At 34.3% G+C, this 23330-nt stretch overlaps 1 protein-coding gene across 3 annotated transcripts in view; it reads left to right on the plus strand.

Annotated features, from left to right (window-relative positions):
* Positions 1-23330, plus strand: part of rno (PHD finger protein rhinoceros) — an 83130-nt gene that overhangs the window by 593 nt on the left and 59207 nt on the right. For 2 of the 3 annotated variants that reach the window (XM_069815085.1, XM_069815103.1), the window contains exons 2-6: positions 365-411; positions 547-646; positions 732-892; positions 1719-1921; positions 5682-5845. In XM_069815085.1, the coding sequence (XP_069671186.1) occupies positions 598-646; positions 732-892; positions 1719-1921; positions 5682-5845 (577 nt within the window). In that variant the 5' untranslated portion in view covers positions 365-411; positions 547-597. The remainder of the gene's footprint in view (positions 1-364; positions 412-546; positions 647-731; positions 893-1718; positions 1922-5681; positions 5846-23330) is intronic. The other variant, XM_069815093.1, reaches the window with a different exon arrangement.

Raw genomic sequence — 23330 nt, forward strand, 5'->3', positions numbered from 1 at the left:
GCCAATGTTTACATCCATGTCTAGGGAGGCACCATCCATTGAAGACAATCTGCTCTCAAATTAAACTAACAACTTTATGGAATATCCAGTGTAAACTAGTGCTTGTGAAAGTTGTGAATACGATGAATGCCTATTTTAAAGTGTACTTGAGAGTGACATTTCCTTTTTAATTGTTGAACATTTGAGTAAATATTGAAATAAGATGCCTGATGTCAGATGTAATGCTTCATGAGAACTGAGCACTTACCAGTTAAAATTTTAATATTTGAGAATTTCATTAGTTGTGAGAAGTGTGTAGCGAGTTATAAAACGTTATTAGTGCTTCATTGACAAAACACTATGTAATTGTGATGCAATTTTGTAGGTACATCTTATCCCTGCACCTTCCTTAAGTACAACTTCAAATATGTAGTAAGTATTATACATCTAAAATCGATTTTAAGTTAATTAGCAGTATAATGAGTAGTGAAATGACAAGTACAAGGCATTATTATTGATTTGACATAGTTATTTTAGAATAAAATTGACCTTAAACTCTAATTTTAGGTTGTGATGCTGCAGCAGATATCCATGTACATTTAGTTTTACCAGATCAGAATGTCACAACGAGGCAAACGCCAACCAAATAGAACAGATGATGGCCCTAGTAAGTAATATCGAGAATATATTTTGTTCCTTGTATCTAATGATAAATATGTAGTACGTGTTACTTACGTTAGCACTGATTTCAGCCCCTGCTAAGCGGCGTAAGTGTCGTCCGCCGGCGGCGGAAGAGGAAGAAACGACCGCCATGGATGCTGCTGCAGCGGGCGCTGTTTGGACACCACGTCCTTTGAATGATCTCAAGATCTCAAGCATTTACAACCGCAGCGCGACAGAAGCTCCTGCTGAGGTAAGCAGCTTGCTGTCAGTATGACATGTTGCTGCTACAAAGGTATAATTTAATAGTAAAATAGTTTTGAGCAGACTTCTGAATGCCTGCCTAGATGTTACTTGAAAGTATACAGAGCATTAATATATCTTTCTGTTGTCGTACCGATAATACTTAGGAATACAATGGGAATTATAGCTATATGTGTGATAAATTTTGTGTTAAAAATAATGACATTATTATTTTTATTTTGTCTAAAAGCTACACACAGTTTCGAAGTTAAGGTTGTAATGAAGTTTTGTTGTAAAACTAATCGGTTCAATTGTAAACTGAACAAATTTAGTACGTAATTAGCAGTTGTGAAGCTGAGTTGACTGTATTAATAGAGTAACAAACTGAGATTAGAAGAGCCTTGTTCAGAACCCACTTAAAGACGAGATTTTACATCTTGTGGCAACTTTCAAAACAACTTCAAGGTACATTTATCCTTCCATAAAACTGAATATTTGATCTTTCCCAGAGTCAAAACACAGGCAGAGCTTGACTCTGGCTAAATATCGTCCAGCACGGAGGTCAGAAAACAAATGACCACTACCTCCTTACTCCCTGTGCACCCCAACATCTTATACACAATCATCTTTCAGTTAGAGTAATTTTGTTTTCTTGTTTGAGAAATGTTTAACACTCAGCTACTGCAAAATACAAATTTGAAAATGAAATTGCGCTTTCACATAGCTTTATATGTAATTTAAAGTTTTCATAATGTCTTTTTAAGCATTGACATTGCTGTCCAGCATATTTTTGTGTGTGGTTTACAGCCTTGTTAATATTATTGTATTGCTTACAGCTATTCCGAAAGGATCTGATCAGTGCGATGAAGTTGCCTGATTCAGAGCCGCTGTCACCAGACGAGTACTGGGTGATAACCGACCAGTGGAAGCAGGAGTGGGAGCGTGGCGTGCAGGTTCCTGTCAACCCAGACTCTCTGCCTGAGCCTACAGTCTCTGTTAATCAATGCCCAAATATAAGGCCGCACCAGGAGTTCAAACTGTGAGTTGCTATGTAACTGGAAGTTAGTTCTGACACGCTTCAGGTTCTATGTTAGTCTGATTCTTATTTAATCATAGTTTTCATCTTCGTGAAGCTCCTATAGAGTTGGGCTGCTTTGTGACCCATTTCACTGATTAGATGCAATGAGACACAAATGCCTTGGGAACTGCTCCCTGGTTCCTGAGGATCTAAATGGGATTAAAGTAACCATTTGTAAACTCATTTTTGTCTCTGGAATGCTTGTATAGTCTCTATAGATGGGGTGACACTTGACCTCATTGCTTTCACTTTATTGCAGGTCACTCTAATAAAGAAAAAAAAAAATGTCAGACTTATATCGAAAATCCAGTAGCTTTTAATTTGTCTTCCTTGATTAATTCTTCATTTTGTTTGATATTTTACAATGATTTGCAATAGTTTTGTTATCAAGCAGTACACATATCTAATTCTTGTTTTTTTTAGTTTGTGTTATTATTTAAATTTGAAACAATTTCTTTAGTGTTTTTATTGTATTTTCATTTGTTTTACAATCTGTCCAAGATTAGCATGTTGTTGTTTTCATATAATTCATTGTTTAAATACGTTATTTATTGTGACTTGTTAAAAAATGTTCATAAGTGTAGATTTACGTTTCTAACAAAGTACACACACAAAGTAATTGACAACATCTCCAAGTTATAACATGTCTGATGTTAGAACTGCCTTCATCATAAGTGTCACGCAGATTTAAATGTTTAGAAGTGTAGATTTCCATTTGTAGCACAGTACACACACAAAATAACTGGTATCTCTAAGGTTAGAAATGTCTTCATCTTACATATCACGCAGATTTAAACCCCGAGTAGGGTATCTTTTCCACCATTTCGATCGTCTGAAGACGAATTTGAAATGAGGAAAAAAAATCCAAGTTGCACCTTCTGAATAATTCACCATTGCTCTGTCCCTCAGAATGATATTTTTATTTTTGATTAATTTATAACACACTGAAAATATATTTGTTTGTTAAAGCAGGAAGATTATCATTTAAAATTCTTTCAGTATTGAATGAATAAAGAATATAGAGATTTTATTAGTCTTAAATACTCGAAATTAGTATTTCATAAGTTTACTATGCTTGCTTTGAACCTAAGTATCATAGGTCAAAATCTGGTCAAAAGCAATTAGAAAATATAAAGTACAACTTCCTCTCAAAGGAAAGTAATGCTAGGGCTCTCATGTCACACTAAATTTATAGAACGAGTGAATGTTGATGATATTTAACCACTTCATCTTTTAACAAAAGTTCTTAGCAGCATTTATATTGTTCACCTATATTTCCTATTTCAGGTGCAGGTGGTTATACAACTAAATCCTGGTGGTGCCCTCTTGTATCTAAAAAGTAGGAATTATGTGAAAGTTTTTTTACTAGTCATAATTTTCGCCCGCTATTGTAATGAATTCCATTTAACAAGTGTCCCTATCTCAGTAATGGAATTCATCTCTGCCAGACGAGCAGAATTCCAGGAAGGTCTTAATTGATCATATCTGGAGACATTGTAATTGAACCGTCAAGCATATTTTAGAATCTCATGGGAGCATTTTAGTTAATTCAGTTTACCATATTCTGTAACATTTCAGTCGGTTTGAGACAATGCCATTATCAGAATTGTAATCAAATTGTCAGTAAAAGCTTATAAGTTATGTGTAATTTCATGCCAAATTACACATTTTGATATTGTGTGAAGTGTCATTTTTGTTCTGCATTGTGTCTGACAAGTCCCACATCATAGGTTAAATCATAATATATGTTCAATATGACCCTCTCAGATTTCCAAACGTGCCTGGAGGCGAAACTTCACGATAATGACAATGCTTCACGACACTTTTCTTCAAGCTGCGTTTGTGGATGATGCAGGTCACAAATCTTCACTTTGTGTACCTTTTTCTTAAGAAATTCCCAGAAAGTGAGTCAAGTGGATTTAGGTCTGATGACCTGGGAGTCCACTCTTTGGGTCCTGTGTGGCCTATGTACATATATGATGATGCCGGAATGGACCTGCTAGACGAAAGACCACAATGGGTCATGCAGGATAGTAGTTGTTGTTTTCTACAGACGTGGACAAATTATTAACAAAATTGACGATTTTTATGATAATTCTGTTTACAAAATTTGACTTTTCAATTTAAACTACAGTTGACAATTTTGCATATTTCCATCATTACAGTAGACAGAAATATGCAAAAATGTCAACTGTAATTTAAATTGAAGAGTCAAGTTTTGTAAAAATATATAATAAAAATCTTCAATTTAGCTAATAATTTATAAATTAGCAAAAATGTCAACTGCATTGAAGAGCCAAATTTTGTAAAAATATAAAACAAAAATCTTCAGTTTTGCTAATAATTTGTAAATATACAAAAATATCAAATGTAGTCCAAATTGAACAGTTAAAGTTTGAAAAATATACAATACAAATCTTCAATTTGGCTAATTATTTGGAAATACACAAAAATGTCAACTGTAGTCTAAATTGAAGAATCATATTTTGTAAAAATATATAATAAAAATCTTCAATTTTGCTAATAATTTGTCGACGTCTGTAATGCCAGGTGTTTGACAGTAAAGTCATTTGACCTCTTGCACTCCAATATTTTTCAGAGATATTATCATGGTCAGCCACTGAAGCACGGATTTTGAGGTGAAAATGGCAAGTTGTAGCTGATTTAAGTGAACACCATATTCTAATGTTTTGGGGCTACTTCATTCACACACAACCTCCAGAATGTCTGGAGGACCTCACCTGCAGTTGGTCGACGGGTCCATTGGACCTAGCTGGAAGATTTTGTTGATCACCAGCTTTCCCTCCTTAAGCCACTGGAGGACGATTTTAGTGCCATAGCAGGTCAGCACTAGGAACAGAAAAGTAGAAAGAGGAGGAAGGAAAGTGAAATGAACCCCTAGGCCTCGAATGCTCTAATGCTGTCGGGGTCGAAGAAAGTAAGAGTTCAGTCAGAGGACTGGATAGGAAAGGGTAAAGAGGGAATTAGGTATTGAATAGAGGAAAATTATACCAAATTCAGTCATTAACTCATCAAGCTGACGAGTGCTAATTGATGAGTAGCCCCTCCCTTTAGTTCAGCTCGTAAAATTATGCTTACTAACAGCTGCACCACGGGAAGGTAGGGATGGGACATTGGGTATTTGTCCAGATTGGTTCCTTAAAGCATTCAATGGTTGGATTAATGGCTCCCCCCCCCCCCCACCCTCCTTTATCTGACAGATATCCTTTTGCAGCCATCGTGCTCCACCACATTGGTGCCACATCTATGTGCAATTGGCTCGATGACAACTTCCCTGATCGGTGCATGCAGAAGACCCAGAGAGAAGGCTCTCAGGTCACATGACATAAATCCATCTGACTTTGCTTTCTAGATTTTTTGTAAGGAAAAGGTATAAGAAGTGAAGTTTCGTGACTGGAATACCTACGAACATGGATCGAGGAAAAGTATCGTAAAATCACTGCCTACATGCTACACCGTGTTGAAGTTTGCCTCCAGACATGTTTGGACATCGTAGGGAGTCATATCGAACATATTTTATGATTTAGCCTATGATGCAGGACTTGTCGTACACTCTGTATGTACTAGTATTACATTACTTCTCAGTAGTGCTAGAATCTTAGCTAAATTTCTATAATGGCAAAACAGTATTTTGCGATCATGAATAACACAAAATTCCACGTGATATAAATTATTTTAATTGTTAATTTTATGTTTTCAGGCCAAAATCCAAATACATTCGTATCACCAAGGATGAATTCTTCACCAGTGAAGAACATTATCTTTCCAACACACCTGCGAAAGCCGAAAAAGCTTGCTCTTACGACCTGGATGACTGTGATATTGCATGGTTACAAATTGTCAATGGAGAACGTGCTTGCATGGGTAAGTACTAAACTAGCTTTTACATAGATTCGTTGCCATTAGTCCTTGGGGTAGAAGGTGAAAGTCTCAGTAAAATGAGGGACACACCAACTGTGTGCATATTCCATGACCCCATAAGGCTGGATTATATGTTTCTTTCGATTACACATAAGCCTAGATCATATATACCCAGATTGCTCCGCGTTATAGGCTTTGATTGTAACAACTTTTGTCAGGTTTACTATGCTGCCATCTAGTTGTTACATAATGAGTCACGTCATAATTCCCATTTGAATTGCATTAGCGACTGTACTGCCATCTCGTGTTCGTTTACGGCGGACGGGTGGTGATCCTGGCGGTTGTTCTCTTCAAAATGCAACCGATTTTAACGTAGGGATGAGCTATCTATATGTGATTTAGGATATAAGTATGATTTCTGAAATCTGTAGACCAAGAATGGTTAGTGTATATAAATGTAACGGAATTTATGTGTGTAGAGGGAAAACTCATAGAGTAAAATTGCACATTTCGTGCTAAAACTGCACTTATACACTACATTACATTTGTAGACATGCAATGAGTAATTTAATCTAGACACTGAACTCTAATTTCTTCTTGTGAGTATACTGTGCTAACCTTTTGGTAGCTGAACAATGCGGAGTTAGGCTTATTAAATCATATATGGTACAGATTTTAGGATAAGGGACTATACTTTGTGGTTCTGTCAACCTTTCTTGGGCAAATTTTAGGTATTAATAGCAGTTATTTCTTTAATGCAACAAAAACTATCACATTTATTCTATAATGAACTCACATGAAACAAGTAGTGAAGTTTTTCTATTTCGTGACCTATATTAGATCTATTACTGTCATCTTCTTCCTAACTGATGGCATAGACAACTATAAAAGCTGTTAGACACAGATGGCCTATTGTGCGCCCCATAAACTAGAAATCATCCCAGGAGACCACGGTGTGTGACCAACTTCACAGTGCTGCTGGTTCATTTCCTGGACCTTCTCAGGAGACAGCATGTGTTTCCCTAGGTACTGATGCCTGATATGGCTTAAACCTGGACACTCAAACAGAATATGAGGTAATGACTCAACATCCAATCCACATTTCCTCACAGAAGGCCCAATAAATGTAGGTGTTTATTCAGATGACAATGTCTAATTAGAAGTCCATTTTCCCATCTTAAGCTTTTTCTTTCTAAGGATAAGCTATTACTGTCTTACTTTCACCTTTAATAAGGTCCACCAACAGTTTCTTTCATTAGGTCTGTAGTTTAGAATCAGACGTGAAATTCTGAAATCATTCACTAAAGTACGTAATTTGTTCCATTTAATTTTGTATTTTTATATAGGGTGCAAAGATGGTGCACTTTTTTAGTTCTCAAAAGCTGTCTGTATTTTTTTTCTGTCTAACATGGGATAGAGACTCTGTGATAATTCTTTGTATGTAGCCCAGGATTAGAATTGTGTAATTTGTAATTCCCTGTTCCAGTACATCTGTTTGTTATATTGTTTGGACATTTCGTTTTTCTGCTTTCCTTCAAATCTTGTCATAAATTTGTAAATAGGTGACATGTAGCAGATAGCTACATACTTTACATCCGAAAATGTATTATGCATGTAAAAAATTTACTCATTTCAATACATTTTTCATTAATGAAATGCCAAAAGTGACTCTGTTTGTTAGGAAATGCATGCATGGGTTTGTTATGGATGTAGCGGTTGTGGATTGCATGTGGAGTGAAGTGTTGAAGAATTCCACACTAAATTTTAATGTGAGTCCCATTTTTAAGACAATATAATTAAATTCTGTACATTTTATCGTAATGGAACAGCACATTTGGAGTGTAACTGTCAGGTTCTTGGATACCTCCATGTGAAGCTGTAAATGTAACTTGGCATTTGATTTGTTTATAGATTAACATCATTCCTGTAAGAGAAAATCTCAGAAAGTGTTATTATTAGTACCAGCATTAGTTCCTTCCCTCGGTCTCCCTTTGTAAGGCTATTTAAATGAAAAGTTGATTGAGTACTACATTGGACATTAATTATTTTGGATTCAAAGATTTTATTTCTGTCATTTTCATTGTTTGTGCTGAATTTTGATACTAGATGTTATTTTCACGATGATAATAAGTACTGCTTCGAAGTCTTTTTGTCATTTTGAAGCAAAATTTATGAATTTTATTGAATATTAATTATTTTGATTCAAGCGTTTAATAAAATTGTACCAATTTAATATTTTTGCTTAATTTTTTTACTGAATGTTAATACTGTAACGAAAATGTTGACCACTTCTTTGAAACCTTCTCGTTATTTCGATGTAAAATGTAATTCATTTTATCATTTTCATTTATTCTTGATGGATTTAAAAAAATTAACATTATGATTTTCTTCTAGCACTTGTCATTTGAAACATTTGAAAGCAAAATTTACTAGGTGTTATCTTGGTTTTTATTTTATTTTTTTTTTTAAGCTAGATGTTATTACGAAGATCATAACAACTTGTTTGAAGTCTTTTTATCATTTCATTGCAACATTGATGAATTATCTTGAATATGGTATATTTAGATTGAATTATTTTTGTGTTGATGTTTTTTGTAGAATATTTTTACTACATGTTATCCTACTATTTTTGAGTCCAATATTTATGAAAGATATCTTTGAAGTGATTTCTTCTGAAGTGAGAAGTTTTAAACATGAAATATTCTATTTTTTTACTAGATAATCATTTTGAATGAAGATTGTGACCTCTGCTTTCAAAGTGTCTTTGTCCTCTGGAAGCTCAGTTTATTACATATTATTTTGGATATGAATTCTTCTGGATCCACACATTTTAATTTCATTGGTTTTAGTGGTTCTGGTATTATTATTTTTATTTACTGTCTCAAGGAAAATCATTACCACCATCATTGAAGGCTTTTTGCCACTTGAAAACAAAATTTATGGGGTGTTTGCAAATTTTTTGGATTCACTTGTTTTAATTGTGTCAGTTTCAGTGTATCTTGATGAATTTTACTTACTGGATCTTACTGAATATTATTCTGCAGATTTTTTCATTTCTTATATTAATTTTTATTCCTGATGAGTCTACAGTTGAATGCCTGGGTTGTAACATACAAATAAATTGTAATGTAAATGTGATTCTAAGGTAATAAGTACATTTTTTTTTAACTTTGAAAGGAATGTAGTTAGAGACAATTAAAAATATTATATTCAAAAAGTAACCTATAAGTCTTCACATGTTCACAATGAGTATTTTTCAGGACACAGTGAAATAGGCCTACTCAAAAGTTTACTTGTGGAAAAGTATGTACCATATTTAATTGAATATAAGACGACTTTTTACATTTTTTTTTGCACTTGAAAAATGGAAGGAGGGGAGCTTCTTAAATTCGAGTACAAGGAAAAATACACAAATTGCATCAATTTTTTATGTTGTACAATACACACAGGCATAGTCTTTTCTCCCATGGTTTGCTTGTTCACAGTTTTAATGAATTGCGTGGTATATAACAAGAGAAACTGTTACATACTTCAGCTTCAGCTCCTAGCAGAAGAGAGGGAAGAGAAATTTTATAGCGTCCAGTTGCGCAAGTGATACAAATTTCATTTCATCAAGAGAATGTATCTATTTTGCAGAAGTATGTAAACTTGATACTTATATCATTGCTGTGCCTCCAAAATCCGCTATGTGCATTTAAACAGATCTTTCAGGATGAAGAGAAAAAGCATTTTTCATTTTAAATCCCCCAATTTTCAAAGCTACTTTCGGTATAATTTCAATTATAATGATGAAATTATATCGAAAGTAGCTTTGAAAATCAAGGGAATTAAAAGTTTTTTTTTTCTTTCTCCTGAAAAATCTGTTTAAATGCACATAGTGGATTTTGGAGGCACAGCAACGATATGTTCTAGAATCATAGTTAATAATGGATTAATTGTCTGTGAATCCATCAACAAAAATATTTTTAAAATTAAATCCTACAGAAGTCATTAGGAAATTAGGGGTCATCTTATGTTCAGGTATACAGTATACTGTATTATTATTAAAATAGAAATGTTGCAGTACTACCTCAACTACATTTTTTAAATTCATTTTTATGGAGTTTAATTAGGTAACATTTTTAAAAACTCTTTATTTTTCACCTGTTCTCAGTTATATTCTAGCAACAATTAATGTGATGTTTACATTTCCCGTTATAATTGCATATAGATTATTTAAACTTAATTTTTATGTTACCATATTTTTTATTTTGCAGAACAACTTTGAAAGATTGACCACTGTTTCTCGTTCATGTTTAATGGCATGACTTTGAAGAAATAATCTTTGTTATACTTGCGTAACTGTTATTGCAGTATGATGAATCTTAAATGGCTATTTTATTTAAATCTGTTGCCAAACCTTGTTGTGTAGTCTAAACATGGCTGTTTTCTTTCTTATTCTTTCTGAATGCTGAATCTGATCGATCACCTTTATGGTTGTACAGGATTTATTATAGCCTATCCATTAGTTTTTTGTAAACCAGTTTGTTGTTTGCTAATGCTGAATTTCTGACGATGAAATTAATTCTCTTGCTCTCCACTATTTTTCACTCAAGGACTCCAAGTTGATAGTGGCTGGGTAGTGTTGAAGATGATTTTGATCCATTTCCTCTTGAAGATCACATAAGGGGCAGAGTGGTGAAGGAGATATTCCAATCCTGTGGAGATCCTTGGCCAAGCAGTCGTGGCCCGTAAACAGTCTAAAAATTGCAACTGCATTCTTCCTTGGGTATTCAGGGACGTTTTGGATTGAGACAGATTCCCACCTTTTATTTTTGGAAATTTGGAGATGATGATTTGTTATAATTTTGTGGTATTGTGAAGTAATTATTCTTTTTGTTGTATAATAGGATAATTTTTGTAGCAGGTTTTTGAATAGTACTTTTTGGCAAGATAATCAGCAGCGTCATTGCCAGTCAATCAGCAGTGTGCTGGTATCCATTGAAAAACTATTTTTCTCTTTAGGTTGTTGAGGACTCAAGAATTTGTTGACTTTTTGGTGTTTTAAAGTGGATGTTATGTTGAGTCAGAAAGAGCTACTGATTGCTGGAATTGAGCTATTCTGAATGAACCCACCAATCAACAATGGGTGTGACCCTCCAAACATTTTGGGGGTAGTGGTCAGCCTTAGAAGTGTAGTTGGTATAGAGCTGGCCTTCTATGCTCGAGTTTGCGGATTCATTCCCGGCCCAGGTCGATAGCATTTAAGTGTGTTAAAATGCGATAGGTTCATGTCAGTAGATTTACTGGCATGTAAAAGAACTCCTGCGGGACAAAATTCCGGCACACCAGCGATGCTGATATAACCTCTTCAGTTGTGAGCGTCGTTAAATAAAACATAACTTTAACTTTGGGGGTAATGTATGAGTGAAGTAACTGCCATAGCGGAAAAAGATGGTGCTCAATCTAAAATGGTTACATTTCTGCTAAAAACAATGGCTCTATATTTTTACTGATGGCTCCTTGCTAACAAATCACATCGGAACAGATGCTGAAGCTACATGCTGTCTGTCCTTCTTTTACAAACCCTTTGGATTTGGTACTACAAATTTTTATGGAGAAATCGAGGCCATATGTACGACACTTCAAAAACCAGTAATATTGTAGTATTCACGTTTATTTTGCATTATTCACTATAAAACAAAATATGTTTTTAAAATTTCTCAAAATTGCTGAAATATTGATGACTTCTATGCAGGTTGATTCAGTGACTATGTTATAAACTTTTAGGAGTGATAAAGGAGACAATTATGAACAATTTTCATATAGGAACCTATGTCCGGAAACGTTCCATTTGCTAGTTACAAGCCTAGATATGTTAGTTCTGTATAACGAGCTAGAATCGAACTCATGGCCATCCTTTTGAAGTTTGGTTGCAGACATCCTGTTCCTGCTAACATTGGTGATTTCTTATAAACATAGGATAAGCTAGTTGGCATCGTAAATTATATTTTGACTTATTAAACCTTCCAACTTTCCTTGCATTTCCTTTTGCTCTTCCATAAATGAAATGCATATCAGCAAGTTGCAAGGTTTAATGAGTCAAAATATTATTTACGATGCCAACTAGCTTATCCCATGTTTATGAGCTGTTACCAACGTTTGCAGAAACAGGTCATCTGCATCCATACTTCAAAAGGATGGCCTTTAGTTCGATTCTAGCTGGTTACTCTAACATAATATCTAGGCTTGTAACTACTGAAAGGAATGTTCCCAGACATAGGTTCCTATATGAAAGTTATTCATAATTTTCTCCTCTATCATCCCTAAAAGTTTGTAACATAGTCACTGAATCATTCTGTATATGGAATTAAGGAGTGTTTAGCAGAACTTATCCCGATATACTATAAAAGCATGGAATGAAACATATATATTGCGTGCCTGTACTTTTAGGCAGTATTTGGGGGACATTTCCCTATATGAGCATTGATGTTGTGTCACTAAATTTACGAATTCATACAGGAAGTCGTAAAGATTAGGGAAAATCTATAAATACCAACTAGAAAAGAAAATATAATACTTCAGTATAATCAGAGTGAAATGTCATCTCGATCTAGATGAAATCTTCCACAAAAGTGATACTCATCCAGAAATAGCAAAATCCATTACTCTTCAGACTATTAACACAAGATACCCACAGGATGATTGGTTACATATTTACACAGATGGCTCACTCAGGAATCCAGATGAAGAAGCTGGAGCAGGTGCTACTTGTCCATATTTTTCGTTTTATAAAAATGTTGGCAAATGTATAACAAATTTTGATGGTGAACTTGAAGCTATTTATGCAGCTCTCCAAAATGTTTTTACTTGGTTACAGAAATGCAAAAATATAGTTCTCTTATCTGATTCCAAAGCTGCAGTCCAAGCAGTTAATACAACTACTTTTCCTAAATGAGAAAAAATGAAGGAAATCCATTGTATGTTAAGGCAGATTCAAAATTTAAATAAGACCTAAGTTCCCAGCCCATTATGGTAATGAGAAAGCTGATATGTTGCCCAAGAAAGGAGCTAGAATAAATGTAGATAAACATAGAGAAGAACTACAGTTTTTCATATGAGTCCATAAAACAAGTAATCAAGAGGAAAATTAGTGGCAATTATCACACTAATTCTCCAAATGAACATCAGAATTGAAGATGGAACAATTTACTACAAGATTTAAGATCCATTCCTGATCTCATTCATTCATTTATTTTATTCCATAGATATTACATCAGCAATGAAGCTTTAAGATGTCGAACAAATCAAAATTTTACAATATTACAATTACAATTTTTACAAATTTTTACAGTTTTACAATTTAGTAATTTTCTACAATTTTTTACAATTTTGTGCAATTTTTTACAATATTTTGGCGAGATGTAGTGAGATGAGGTGAGGTTCGAGGATTCGCCAAAATATTACCCAAACCAGGTAATCAAATCAAAGGGGGGTAATCAAATCAATGGGGTTGATGCCAAGAACTCGCCATAGACCATCTGGCTTCAGTCCCACGACTGTGGAAAACCTCAGAAGAAACCAAAGACCAAAGGGGAATCCAACCCAAACCCGAACACAGCTCCGGATCAGCAGCCGAGCGAGTCTGCCGACTGAGCTACATTGATGGCTCTACTAAAAGTATACAATACATAGCCAGTCAGATTATTAAATTTACAAACGCAAACGATCATTCATAAGTTGAGCTATATGTATAATACAAAACAAGTAAGTTAATTAAATTTAAGCATAAACAATTCAACCAGTTGTGATACACAGAAATTGATAATACATATCATGCAAACTACTTCAAATTACAAACACAAACAATTTATCAACAGAGCTATACAGATTACTATTCAATTTAAAGTATGTACAATTCATTGGCCAAAACTATATAAATATATACAATACAAAGTAAGCAGAATAATTTAATTTACAAGCATACTTTCATTAAGCTATACAAATTTGTGCAATTAATATCAAGTAGATTAATTCAATTTATAATCATAAACAATTCATCAATTGAGCTATACAGACTACCATTCAATTTACAGTAGGCCTATATACAATTCATCATACAGTATACTATTCAATTTACAGCACATACAATTCATCAGTTATGCTAAACAAAAATATACAATGCATAGTAAACAGATTAAGTCAATATAAAAACATATTTTAGTTGAGCTATATAAAAATTGTACATGTCATTTAAGTAGAATAATTCAATTCACAAGCATAAACAATTCATCAGTTGTGTAGAAGGTATGAGTACGTAGAAATTTGGTTAATTCTTTTCTAAACCTTTTCTCGTAGTTCTTCAAATCTTTAAGATAATTAGGCAGTGCATTGAAGACTGTTATACATGAATCCTTGTTTAAAACAGCTTAGACTAACAGAGGGTAGATGAAGATCTGATTTATGTCTTGTATTAAAATGATGAATGTCTTGATTAGTACTGAATTTATCTTGGTTCTTAATATACAGCATCATTAGGGAAAGAATGTATTCACAAGGTAAAGTCAAGATTTCCAAGTTTCGGAAAATATTTTTACATGATGTCCTTTTATGCACACCGGCCATTATTCTTATAGCTTTCTTTTGTAAAACAAAAACATGTTTAGCTTCAGACGAGTTACCCCAGAATATTAATCCATATTTCATTACAGAGTGAAAATATGCAAAGTATGACATTTTATGTAAGTTTATATCACCAATAGTAGATAAGGATCTTAATGCATAACAGGAAGAGCTCAATTTACGAGTAATACATTCTGTATGCGTTTTCCAGTTCAAGTGATTATCCAATTCTAAACCAAGAAACTTTGTGCTTATAGATTCTTTGAGATGAGTTCCATTTAATCGAATACTGTAGGAAACCTGAGCACTATTGTGTGTACTAAATTTGACTGCACTGGTTTTATCAACATTAAGTGCTAGTTTATTTGCATGGAACCATTCATTCATTAGATTCTGCACTGTATTGGAAGTGTTTATAAAATGATCATATTGTTTGCTTGAAATAATTACACTTGTATCATCTGCAAATAAAATTACATGAGATAAATTGTTTATGGTCAAGGCTAAATCATTAATATAAACTAGAAACAACAATGGACCTAAAATTGACCCTTGCGGAACACCATGTTTAATATTTCTAAATTCTGAATAAGTAACTTTATGACTATTTGGTACATTTATTTCTACTTTTTGTTTTCTAGTTGATAAGTACGATGTAAACCAACCCAATGTCTCATCTTTAATACCATAAAACTTCAATTTTTTTTACTAATATATTATGGTCTACACAATCAAATGCTTTAGCCAAGTCACAGTCTGCTGTGGCCGTGTTCAGACTGATTACTTGTCATGACCATCTTACAAAACATCTACATCGAATCGGCTTATGAGACTCTGCTAAATGTTTATTGTTGCAATAAAGAAGATGCCATGGACAGGGAACATCTAAAAATCTGTGAATCTCTGGAAAATTTTATGGACCTACATCTAAATATTGGGAAGCAAGAAGAAGAATAACTTTACTGTTCACGCGTGCACACACATACACACACGCACACACACAAAATTATGTACAAGGTGGCAACTAATGTATTCTCCTTTCTCAAAAGTCTTTCGGTTGAATGCGTACCCATTCACGAACATTTAAGATCACTGCATTGTTATTCTGAAACCGCACTCCCTCCATGCTGGTTTTAAGTCTCCCAAACAAATAAAAATCACTTGGGGCGATATCTGGACTGTAAGGTGGGTGGGGTAGGAGGTCCCACTTTAGTTTCCTGATCGTTTCCATGGTTTCTCTGTCAGTGTGAGGCCTTGCATTGTCCTGAAGGAAGGAAATCCGACATCCTCCTGCTTTCGTCTTGGACCGAATCTTGTTCTTCATTTCTCCCAACAAAATGTTGGAATAATATTCTGCATTAATGGTCCTGCGTTCCTGAAGGAAATCATGATGGATAACTCCCTTGCAATCCCATAAGAATGTTGCCATTACTTTTCCAACCGAGATTGTCTTTCTTGAGTTTTGGAGAACCGCTATGGCGCAACTCTTTCGTTGATTGTTGAGACTCAGGTTTCATCAGTGGTGACTATGGACTTAAGAAATTGTTCTCCTTCTGCTTCAAACTGTCCCAGGAGTTGACTGGCCCTCTGCATGCATACCATTTTGTTTTCTTCGATAGGTGTGCATGGGACCCAACAGGCATTCACTTTCCTGTAGTGCAAATGGTTTTGTACGATAGTTTGTGCACTACCAACACTTATACTTAATACTGAAGCAACTTCTTTTACACTAATGCACCTGTTCCCCCGTATAAGCACATTAGCACAGTCAATCTTGATTAGGAGTGATAGATGTTCACGGTCAACAAGTATGCGGCATGTTTTCCACTCTCTCTCTTCTCTCTCTGAAGATCTTGCACCATTCAAACACTCGGGTTCTGGAGAGACATGCTTCTCCAAACAGTTTTTCAAGTCTCTGGAGAATTTCTGATGACTGGACCCATTTCCCAGTAAGAAACTTGATAATAGTGCGTTGTTCCACGCTAACCGGCACTTTCTATTCACTCATCCCTCTAGCAAAGCTCAGACAAGACTGAACAAGGTCATAACTGCCTGAGAGGGAGGGGAAGAAAGCAACGTCCTCCTTCCAAGGTCAGTAACATGCTGGATGGGGTTTTATGTTTATAAAAATATCAGTCCAGTTTATATTTGAACTGCCTTGTACAATTCGGTAACCTTTCTGTTAAGAACTATGCTGTTTAATTACCACTTACACCACAATGAGATAGGAATCACTATGGGAGAAATCATTTTATTCAATGATATTAGCAGAATCACAGCATTTCAGATGAGATTCATGAGGACTATGGGATATAATAAATTCGACCACAAAAGGAATGTGGATATTATAAAGGAATTCAAGGCTGAATCAGTGATGAAATACATATGGCAATATCAAGAATACTGGAAAAATCACGTGAACAGAATGAGGAACAACAGCTTTTCAAAGACAATTTTAAATTATCGACTGAAAGGGGAAAAAGATCATTGACAGACCTCAACAGAGATGGAAAGAAAACAAGACCGTAACGAACTACTCGGCCTAATGCTTGTCAGGATGATGATGATTTTATTCAATCTGCTTAAGTCATGTGTACCATTTTTCTACAATCTAGAATTTTAACAAAGCAGAAATTAACAAACAGTGCATTAGTATACGAGCAGGTGGCAAGAAATTTCTTTTTCTACAATGAAAAGAAGCAAAAGCAAAATTTAGAACATACACAGACCACAACAACTGTCTGGTATATCATCTGGATTGTTTTGACATATTAAATTCCAGCAAATATGAGATATGCAGACCCAATGTGTCATGAATGCAGAATAACTAATAATACAGTGGTTTATGCTTTAGAAATTCAAGGGGGCAGCACATGTAAGCTTATTATGAGGGAAAATCGAAACTGAATTAAATGCGTGTATTGATAATTTGGGAATACCTGAAATGATAATTATGTGATAATAGAACCATCAGTGCTGACATACTAGACTAATATTTTGATCAGGTGAATGTTAGAACTTGACTCAGTCTATGTCCATATTATATCTGGCTTGCAAGACCACCCTTATGGTTTTCATCTCTTATGTCCCACTAGCAAATTGATATAGAAATGATAGCAGTACACAAGCCATTGTGGGATTATTGATAATAAACAAGTTTTTCCTCCCCAGTCGTGGTTTTATAACCAGTTCACAATGTATTCTGAATTGATCAAGCCAACCATTCAATACCTTATGTCAATATTTAGTCTTAAAGCTATTTTCTCAACTCTTTACAACAGAAATATTTGTGCCATGTTTTTTATGAAACAGTTCTAACAGTATTGTTTCGATCTTCTCTTATTTCAAAGTTTTTAACTTCTTCCTGCTTGGTTTGGTACTATCATCTTGCTGTAAGATATAATTTTTATGCACGAATATTTAAGGTTGAAACTGTTAAACGTAACTCCTTTGCTAAGTTGATGCATGGCTCACTTTCTGCTTTGTTGATAACATTTATTTATCCGTGACCATAACAAAAAACATGCTTTTACTAAATACCTTTGCGTTTGTAAAGTAGGCTTTTATTCAACATTACTTCATTCCACTAGCGAGATAAAGACTTTACCTCACAGTTCATTAGTATTTTCCTAGTACCCGGGCACACATGTATACTTTTCCATTCAACTATTACTCAAGAAATTAATATATTAATTACTAGATGTCACTCCCTCTACTTCTTTATTACCATTTCTTATCTCCTCCTCCTTTCTCTATCTACTATTACTACTACGTCGTAATTTGTTCATTGCATCCATATCTAATATGTATTTTTTTTTTTTTTTTTTTAATTTTGTAATAATTTACCTTTTGGGATGCAAGGAGGCTTGAATCTGTGAAGGATTTATAGGATTTAATAACAACACGCCTTAGTCAACTGAGCTAAACAGACGCAATAATTAATTACGTTTTAATATTCCTCTTAATTACAAAATTTCCAAAATGTATCTAAGATTACTTACCATGCCAAAATAGCTATAAGAATCAAACTTGGACATAAACACATCTGAACATGTTAATTTGACAATAACAATCTCATTGTACTGGAATTTAAAATTAGTGGCCATGAACTTGAGAATATTCCATGAATATAACTCTTGGAAATGTTCTGTCCTTGCCAAAAAATGGAAAACCTAAGCAGGTCAATTAATGTCTCCCATTTGATATATATATATATATATATATATATATATATATGGGGAAGGGTCCTGAAGGCTTGAATCTCAGCCTGATCATTCCTTTTAGTAGGAATGGTCGTTGAAGTATGAGTATCGTTAGTCGTTTTGATTATCGTTGTCAATTCATTTCACGATATGATAATCGAATTATTGTCCCATATTCGTACCAACGACGAGCCTCATGGTCTAGTGGTCAGAACTTCTGGCTATAGTTCATGAGGTCCCGGGTTCGATTCCCGGTTAGAGCACAGGAATTTTTCCTTAAAGGGGATTATTCCTGTGTTCGTTCATGGTCTGGAATTTAGGTTAAGTTTAGATTTAAGACCTCTCCTGGCACTCCATTATCATAATCATCCTATCACATCATCGGGGTAATGTAACTCTACCTTCCAGGCACCCCAACCTCGGAAGTGGGTTACAATTAAGCCATAGCCAGGAGAGAAGACCAGAAATGTCGAAAAGACAACCTGGTGGCATTGGATAAAAAAAAATATATATATATTCCTCTTAAGTGTACAGAAGTAAAATGTGAAATTATTTTAATGACATTAGTCCCATGAATGCTTCTAAATAATCCCTGAAACTTCAAAAAGATGAAAATACACATTTAAAATGAAAAAAATATTAAAATTATATAATTAATTATAATTTATTTATCCAACACCTTAGATACCATTCTTCACTATTAATGGCCTCCTACATCATGACCTACCTAGTGCACGTATAGATTCTAAGATCCATGTCGTGATATCTGATTTTATGAGGACTTATTTTCAACATATTTTCTTTTATAAAACAGAATTTTTTGTTGTGGTCATGGATAAAATTACGTATGGTACTTGTGAGCGTGATCTTCATTGCTCTTGTGTAATTTAAGCACTAGGCTGACGCCACGTGCTTAAATCTTTCCACTCGTGCAATAAAGATACACTTACCTCACAAGTATCATAAATAACTATTTTATGGCAATCGAAAATGCTTTTCTGTTTTATACTAACTTTAAACTTTCATCATCATTTTTAACAAAAGAAAAGACTAAAATATACAGAATAATACAGTATTTCATCGATAACTATTTATAGAACTCAATACAGTTCCTTGAGTGAACAAGTGACCTTAAAACCATTAAAACATATTAAAAGGATAAGGTATTAGTTCATATCTCTGGAAACTGTCCTTATGCACAATCTGTTTTAGATTAAGTAACATATTAAAGGGAGTTAAAGACTTCATTCTTATGGAGTACAGCACTATTGACTTCAATGGAAAGAGTGTGTTGCGAGGATTGACGCCATTAAATGGCCTAAACAATTCTGTTCTATGTTCCAAGAGGTCATAAAAGTGTAGGAAGATCCAAGCAATGCTGGTATGAGATCGTAACAGATCCGCTGGGGTCTAATACATGAAAGTATATGATGATTCAGAAGCTGTGGGCTGATAACCCACACTTCGTAAACTGCTATATCAAAGAAACCCAAATGAAAGTATGCTGGACTCGGTCTTGAGATAAAAAAATCCAAAACTAAGGAAACTAGGATCAATAACAGAACAGATACTAAACTTGTGGTTCAAAATAAAGAAATAGAGGAAGTAAATTAATTTACATACTTAGGAAGTATAATTTCTAAACAAGGAGGCTCTGATGAAGATGTAAATGCAAGAATTAGGAAAGCAAAAGCTGCCTTCTTATAGCAAATTTCTGGAAATCCAAACAAATCTCTTCAAGAATCAAAATAAGGATTTTTAATACGAGTGTAAAATCTATTCTGCTATACGGATGTGAAACTTGGAAAGAAACATGTACAATTAAAAAGAATTACAAGTATTCATGAATAGATGTCTGAGGATCATAATGGGAATATGGTGGCCTAAGACCATCTCAAATAAAAATCTCCTTAAAATTACTGATCAGCAAGAAATATGGAAAGAGATCAAGTATAGGAAGTGGAGATGGATTGGGCATGTGTTGCGAAGAGAAGAGGATAATATCGCTAGGACAGCTTTTGAATGGAATCCACATGGGGCAATTAGGAAAGTTGGTAGGCCTAGAGTCACCTGGAGTAACACTGTTAGAAGAGAGGCAGAACAACTTGGATGGCGTTGGAATGAAGTCAAAGCTATGGCTAAAAATAGAGTAAGATGGCGTGTTTTCACAAGGGCACTATGCTTCCCAAAAGAGTAAAAGGACTTTACTACTACTATATGATGATGATTCTTATGAGTAATTTTGAGGCCAAACAATTTCAACACTTTAGATGGGAAAACATTCTAGACAGTATCTTTATAAGCAGGAATGATTATGTTGAAGTAAGAACAGGGAAAAACAAAATTGAAAGACATCACAAGTTTTTATTAGGAAGCAAATAGGAAAAGGATCCTGTCACTTGCAACAAACGAATAAACAATCAACAGTATATTTCCAAAAATCGTACTTGCCTATGCAGATAGAAACAACTAGAACAATACAAGAATGTTTGAAGAACAAACAACCTTTACGAATGCAAATTCAAAACCCTCTATGTAACATTAAATGACTTGAAGGGATACATGACAGTTCCAGTTACTGAAAATGAATTCTGTGTATGAATAAAATAAAAAAAACAGTGCATTCTTATCACTTGCGTGTAAGCACTATTAAAACACCCTCACAGGAAACAAAACAAAAGATGCCAAGACCAGCAACAACCAGTTCTGATGATGGCCAAAAGCAGGCCGAAACATGTTAACAAGGTAACAAAAATTTTAACACATGAAAGTCATGTAATACGTTTTCCAAAGTAAAATATCGAATTGAATACAAACAAGTATATTTCAGTTTAAGTAACTAACAAGGGAACTGTTAATGAGTTCATGACAAAACCTCCCCTCAACCATATATAATGTTAGACCGCAACAGCAGATAGACAAATACACAATATTACATGTTCATACTAACTCTAAGTGTATGAAATTTAAGCCTAAGTGAAGATTATAAAAAAATTAACCCCTTACCGCATTCTGGGACAGATATGGCACATACCGGTTTTATATTCATATAATTTATAATATAAGCATATAATATTTCAAACTGCATACTTGGACAGATATGGCACACTGTCAAGAATTGTATTTGACCATATGTGACATCAGTTGAGAAAGAAAGAACTACTTAAGTTATTTGAATATTAAACCGGTGTGTGCAAGATTGTCCCATGCTGTAAGGGGTTAAGCATACACTCAATTTGTGCATCAAGTTACGTCCATGGCAATCTCACATGTCATGTGAGAGCAGCGATTTGTGGAAAAAGTGCCTGAACTACTCACTCAGTTCTTTTGTGAAAAACATTTGTTGGCTGCATTTTCATGACAAACCTTACAATTATTTTTTTAATAATTTCCTTCTACATCCTATGAATCACTGTATTAAAATTTTCTGTACAATCTCACTGCTCCAATGTATTAAGAATAATGACATTCACCAAGACAGTATTTTTAAACAGATTTCAAAACAATGAGATGCGCACTCATTGAGACCTCTTTTGCTCTTCACCCACCCTTTCCCCATCCTTGCACTGGTAACAACTAGGATATCTCATCCATAGGGACACCCAATTTTCGCAAATGATTTCTTCATGAATTTTTGCTAATTATGTCAGTTAAAATTTTTATAGGCATGAACAAGTCTCATTCTGTAGATACATTTTACGATTACGATTTGTCGCGAATTTTGCTCATATTCCCCCCCCCCCTTTTTTTTTTTTTTTTTTTTTGCAATGTTTGGTGTTGAATGTGATTTCTTTTATGAATACTGCTGAATCGTACGTCCATCAGTCACAAAATTCCATTTTATTTTCAACAATGCAACATTCATAAGAAGTACGAAGTTTTATCATGTGGAAAGTATGGCTTCTCAGCTGTAAAAAATGAAAATCTGTGTTTTCCGCATGCACAATGCTTAGGTTTGTTACACACTAATGCAATAATAAGAAATGTGTAAAAGATATTTACCACATTTTCATTAAGAGTATTGTAGATTAGATTAGAGATGTAAAAGCCTGCACGGCTTCTCTACACTACGACCTTAAAGATCTATTGTGCGTAAATCTCTCTCTCTCTCTCTCTCTCTCTCTCTCTCTCTCTCTCTCTCCCTCTCCACTCCCCTTTTTTTTGGTCCCAGTTTAACTTAATACTGCTAATGAAGCAAAGCAGTATTCTCTGAGGACAACGTCGATAACCTCATTCGGCAAGCAACAGGAGTAATCTAAATCACTTTTGGCGAGCAATAGCTTTGCTCATTAAGAGTATGTAATGAAAAACTAAGGAATAAAGTATTTTGATAATTCGGCAGTCAAGCTGCCTGTCATAATGTGCAAATGAACACAGACCTAATGTTTTTGATATTCACATGACACTTTTCTCCATCCAGAGTGTAACTGGCCTCTTTAACAACAGGTTGGCATTTTGCCGCCAAAGGAAATTCTCTCTGGGTTAAATTTGAATGGAGCTATGCTGCGCAAATTACAAAGCCAATATGATTCTTTTATTTAAATCCAAACTTTTTCTTCGCGATTTGCATACTGGTATTTAAATAAAGTGATTCCATGTTTAAATTCAAACTTTTTCTTCATAATTTACATGTTTACCTACAGATCTTTTTCACGATATACATAATATTTAAATAAAGTGATTTC

The sequence above is a fragment of the Periplaneta americana genome, chromosome 2 (assembly GCF_040183065.1).
Source record: "Periplaneta americana isolate PAMFEO1 chromosome 2, P.americana_PAMFEO1_priV1, whole genome shotgun sequence".
Taxonomy (NCBI): domain Eukaryota; kingdom Metazoa; phylum Arthropoda; class Insecta; order Blattodea; family Blattidae; genus Periplaneta; species Periplaneta americana.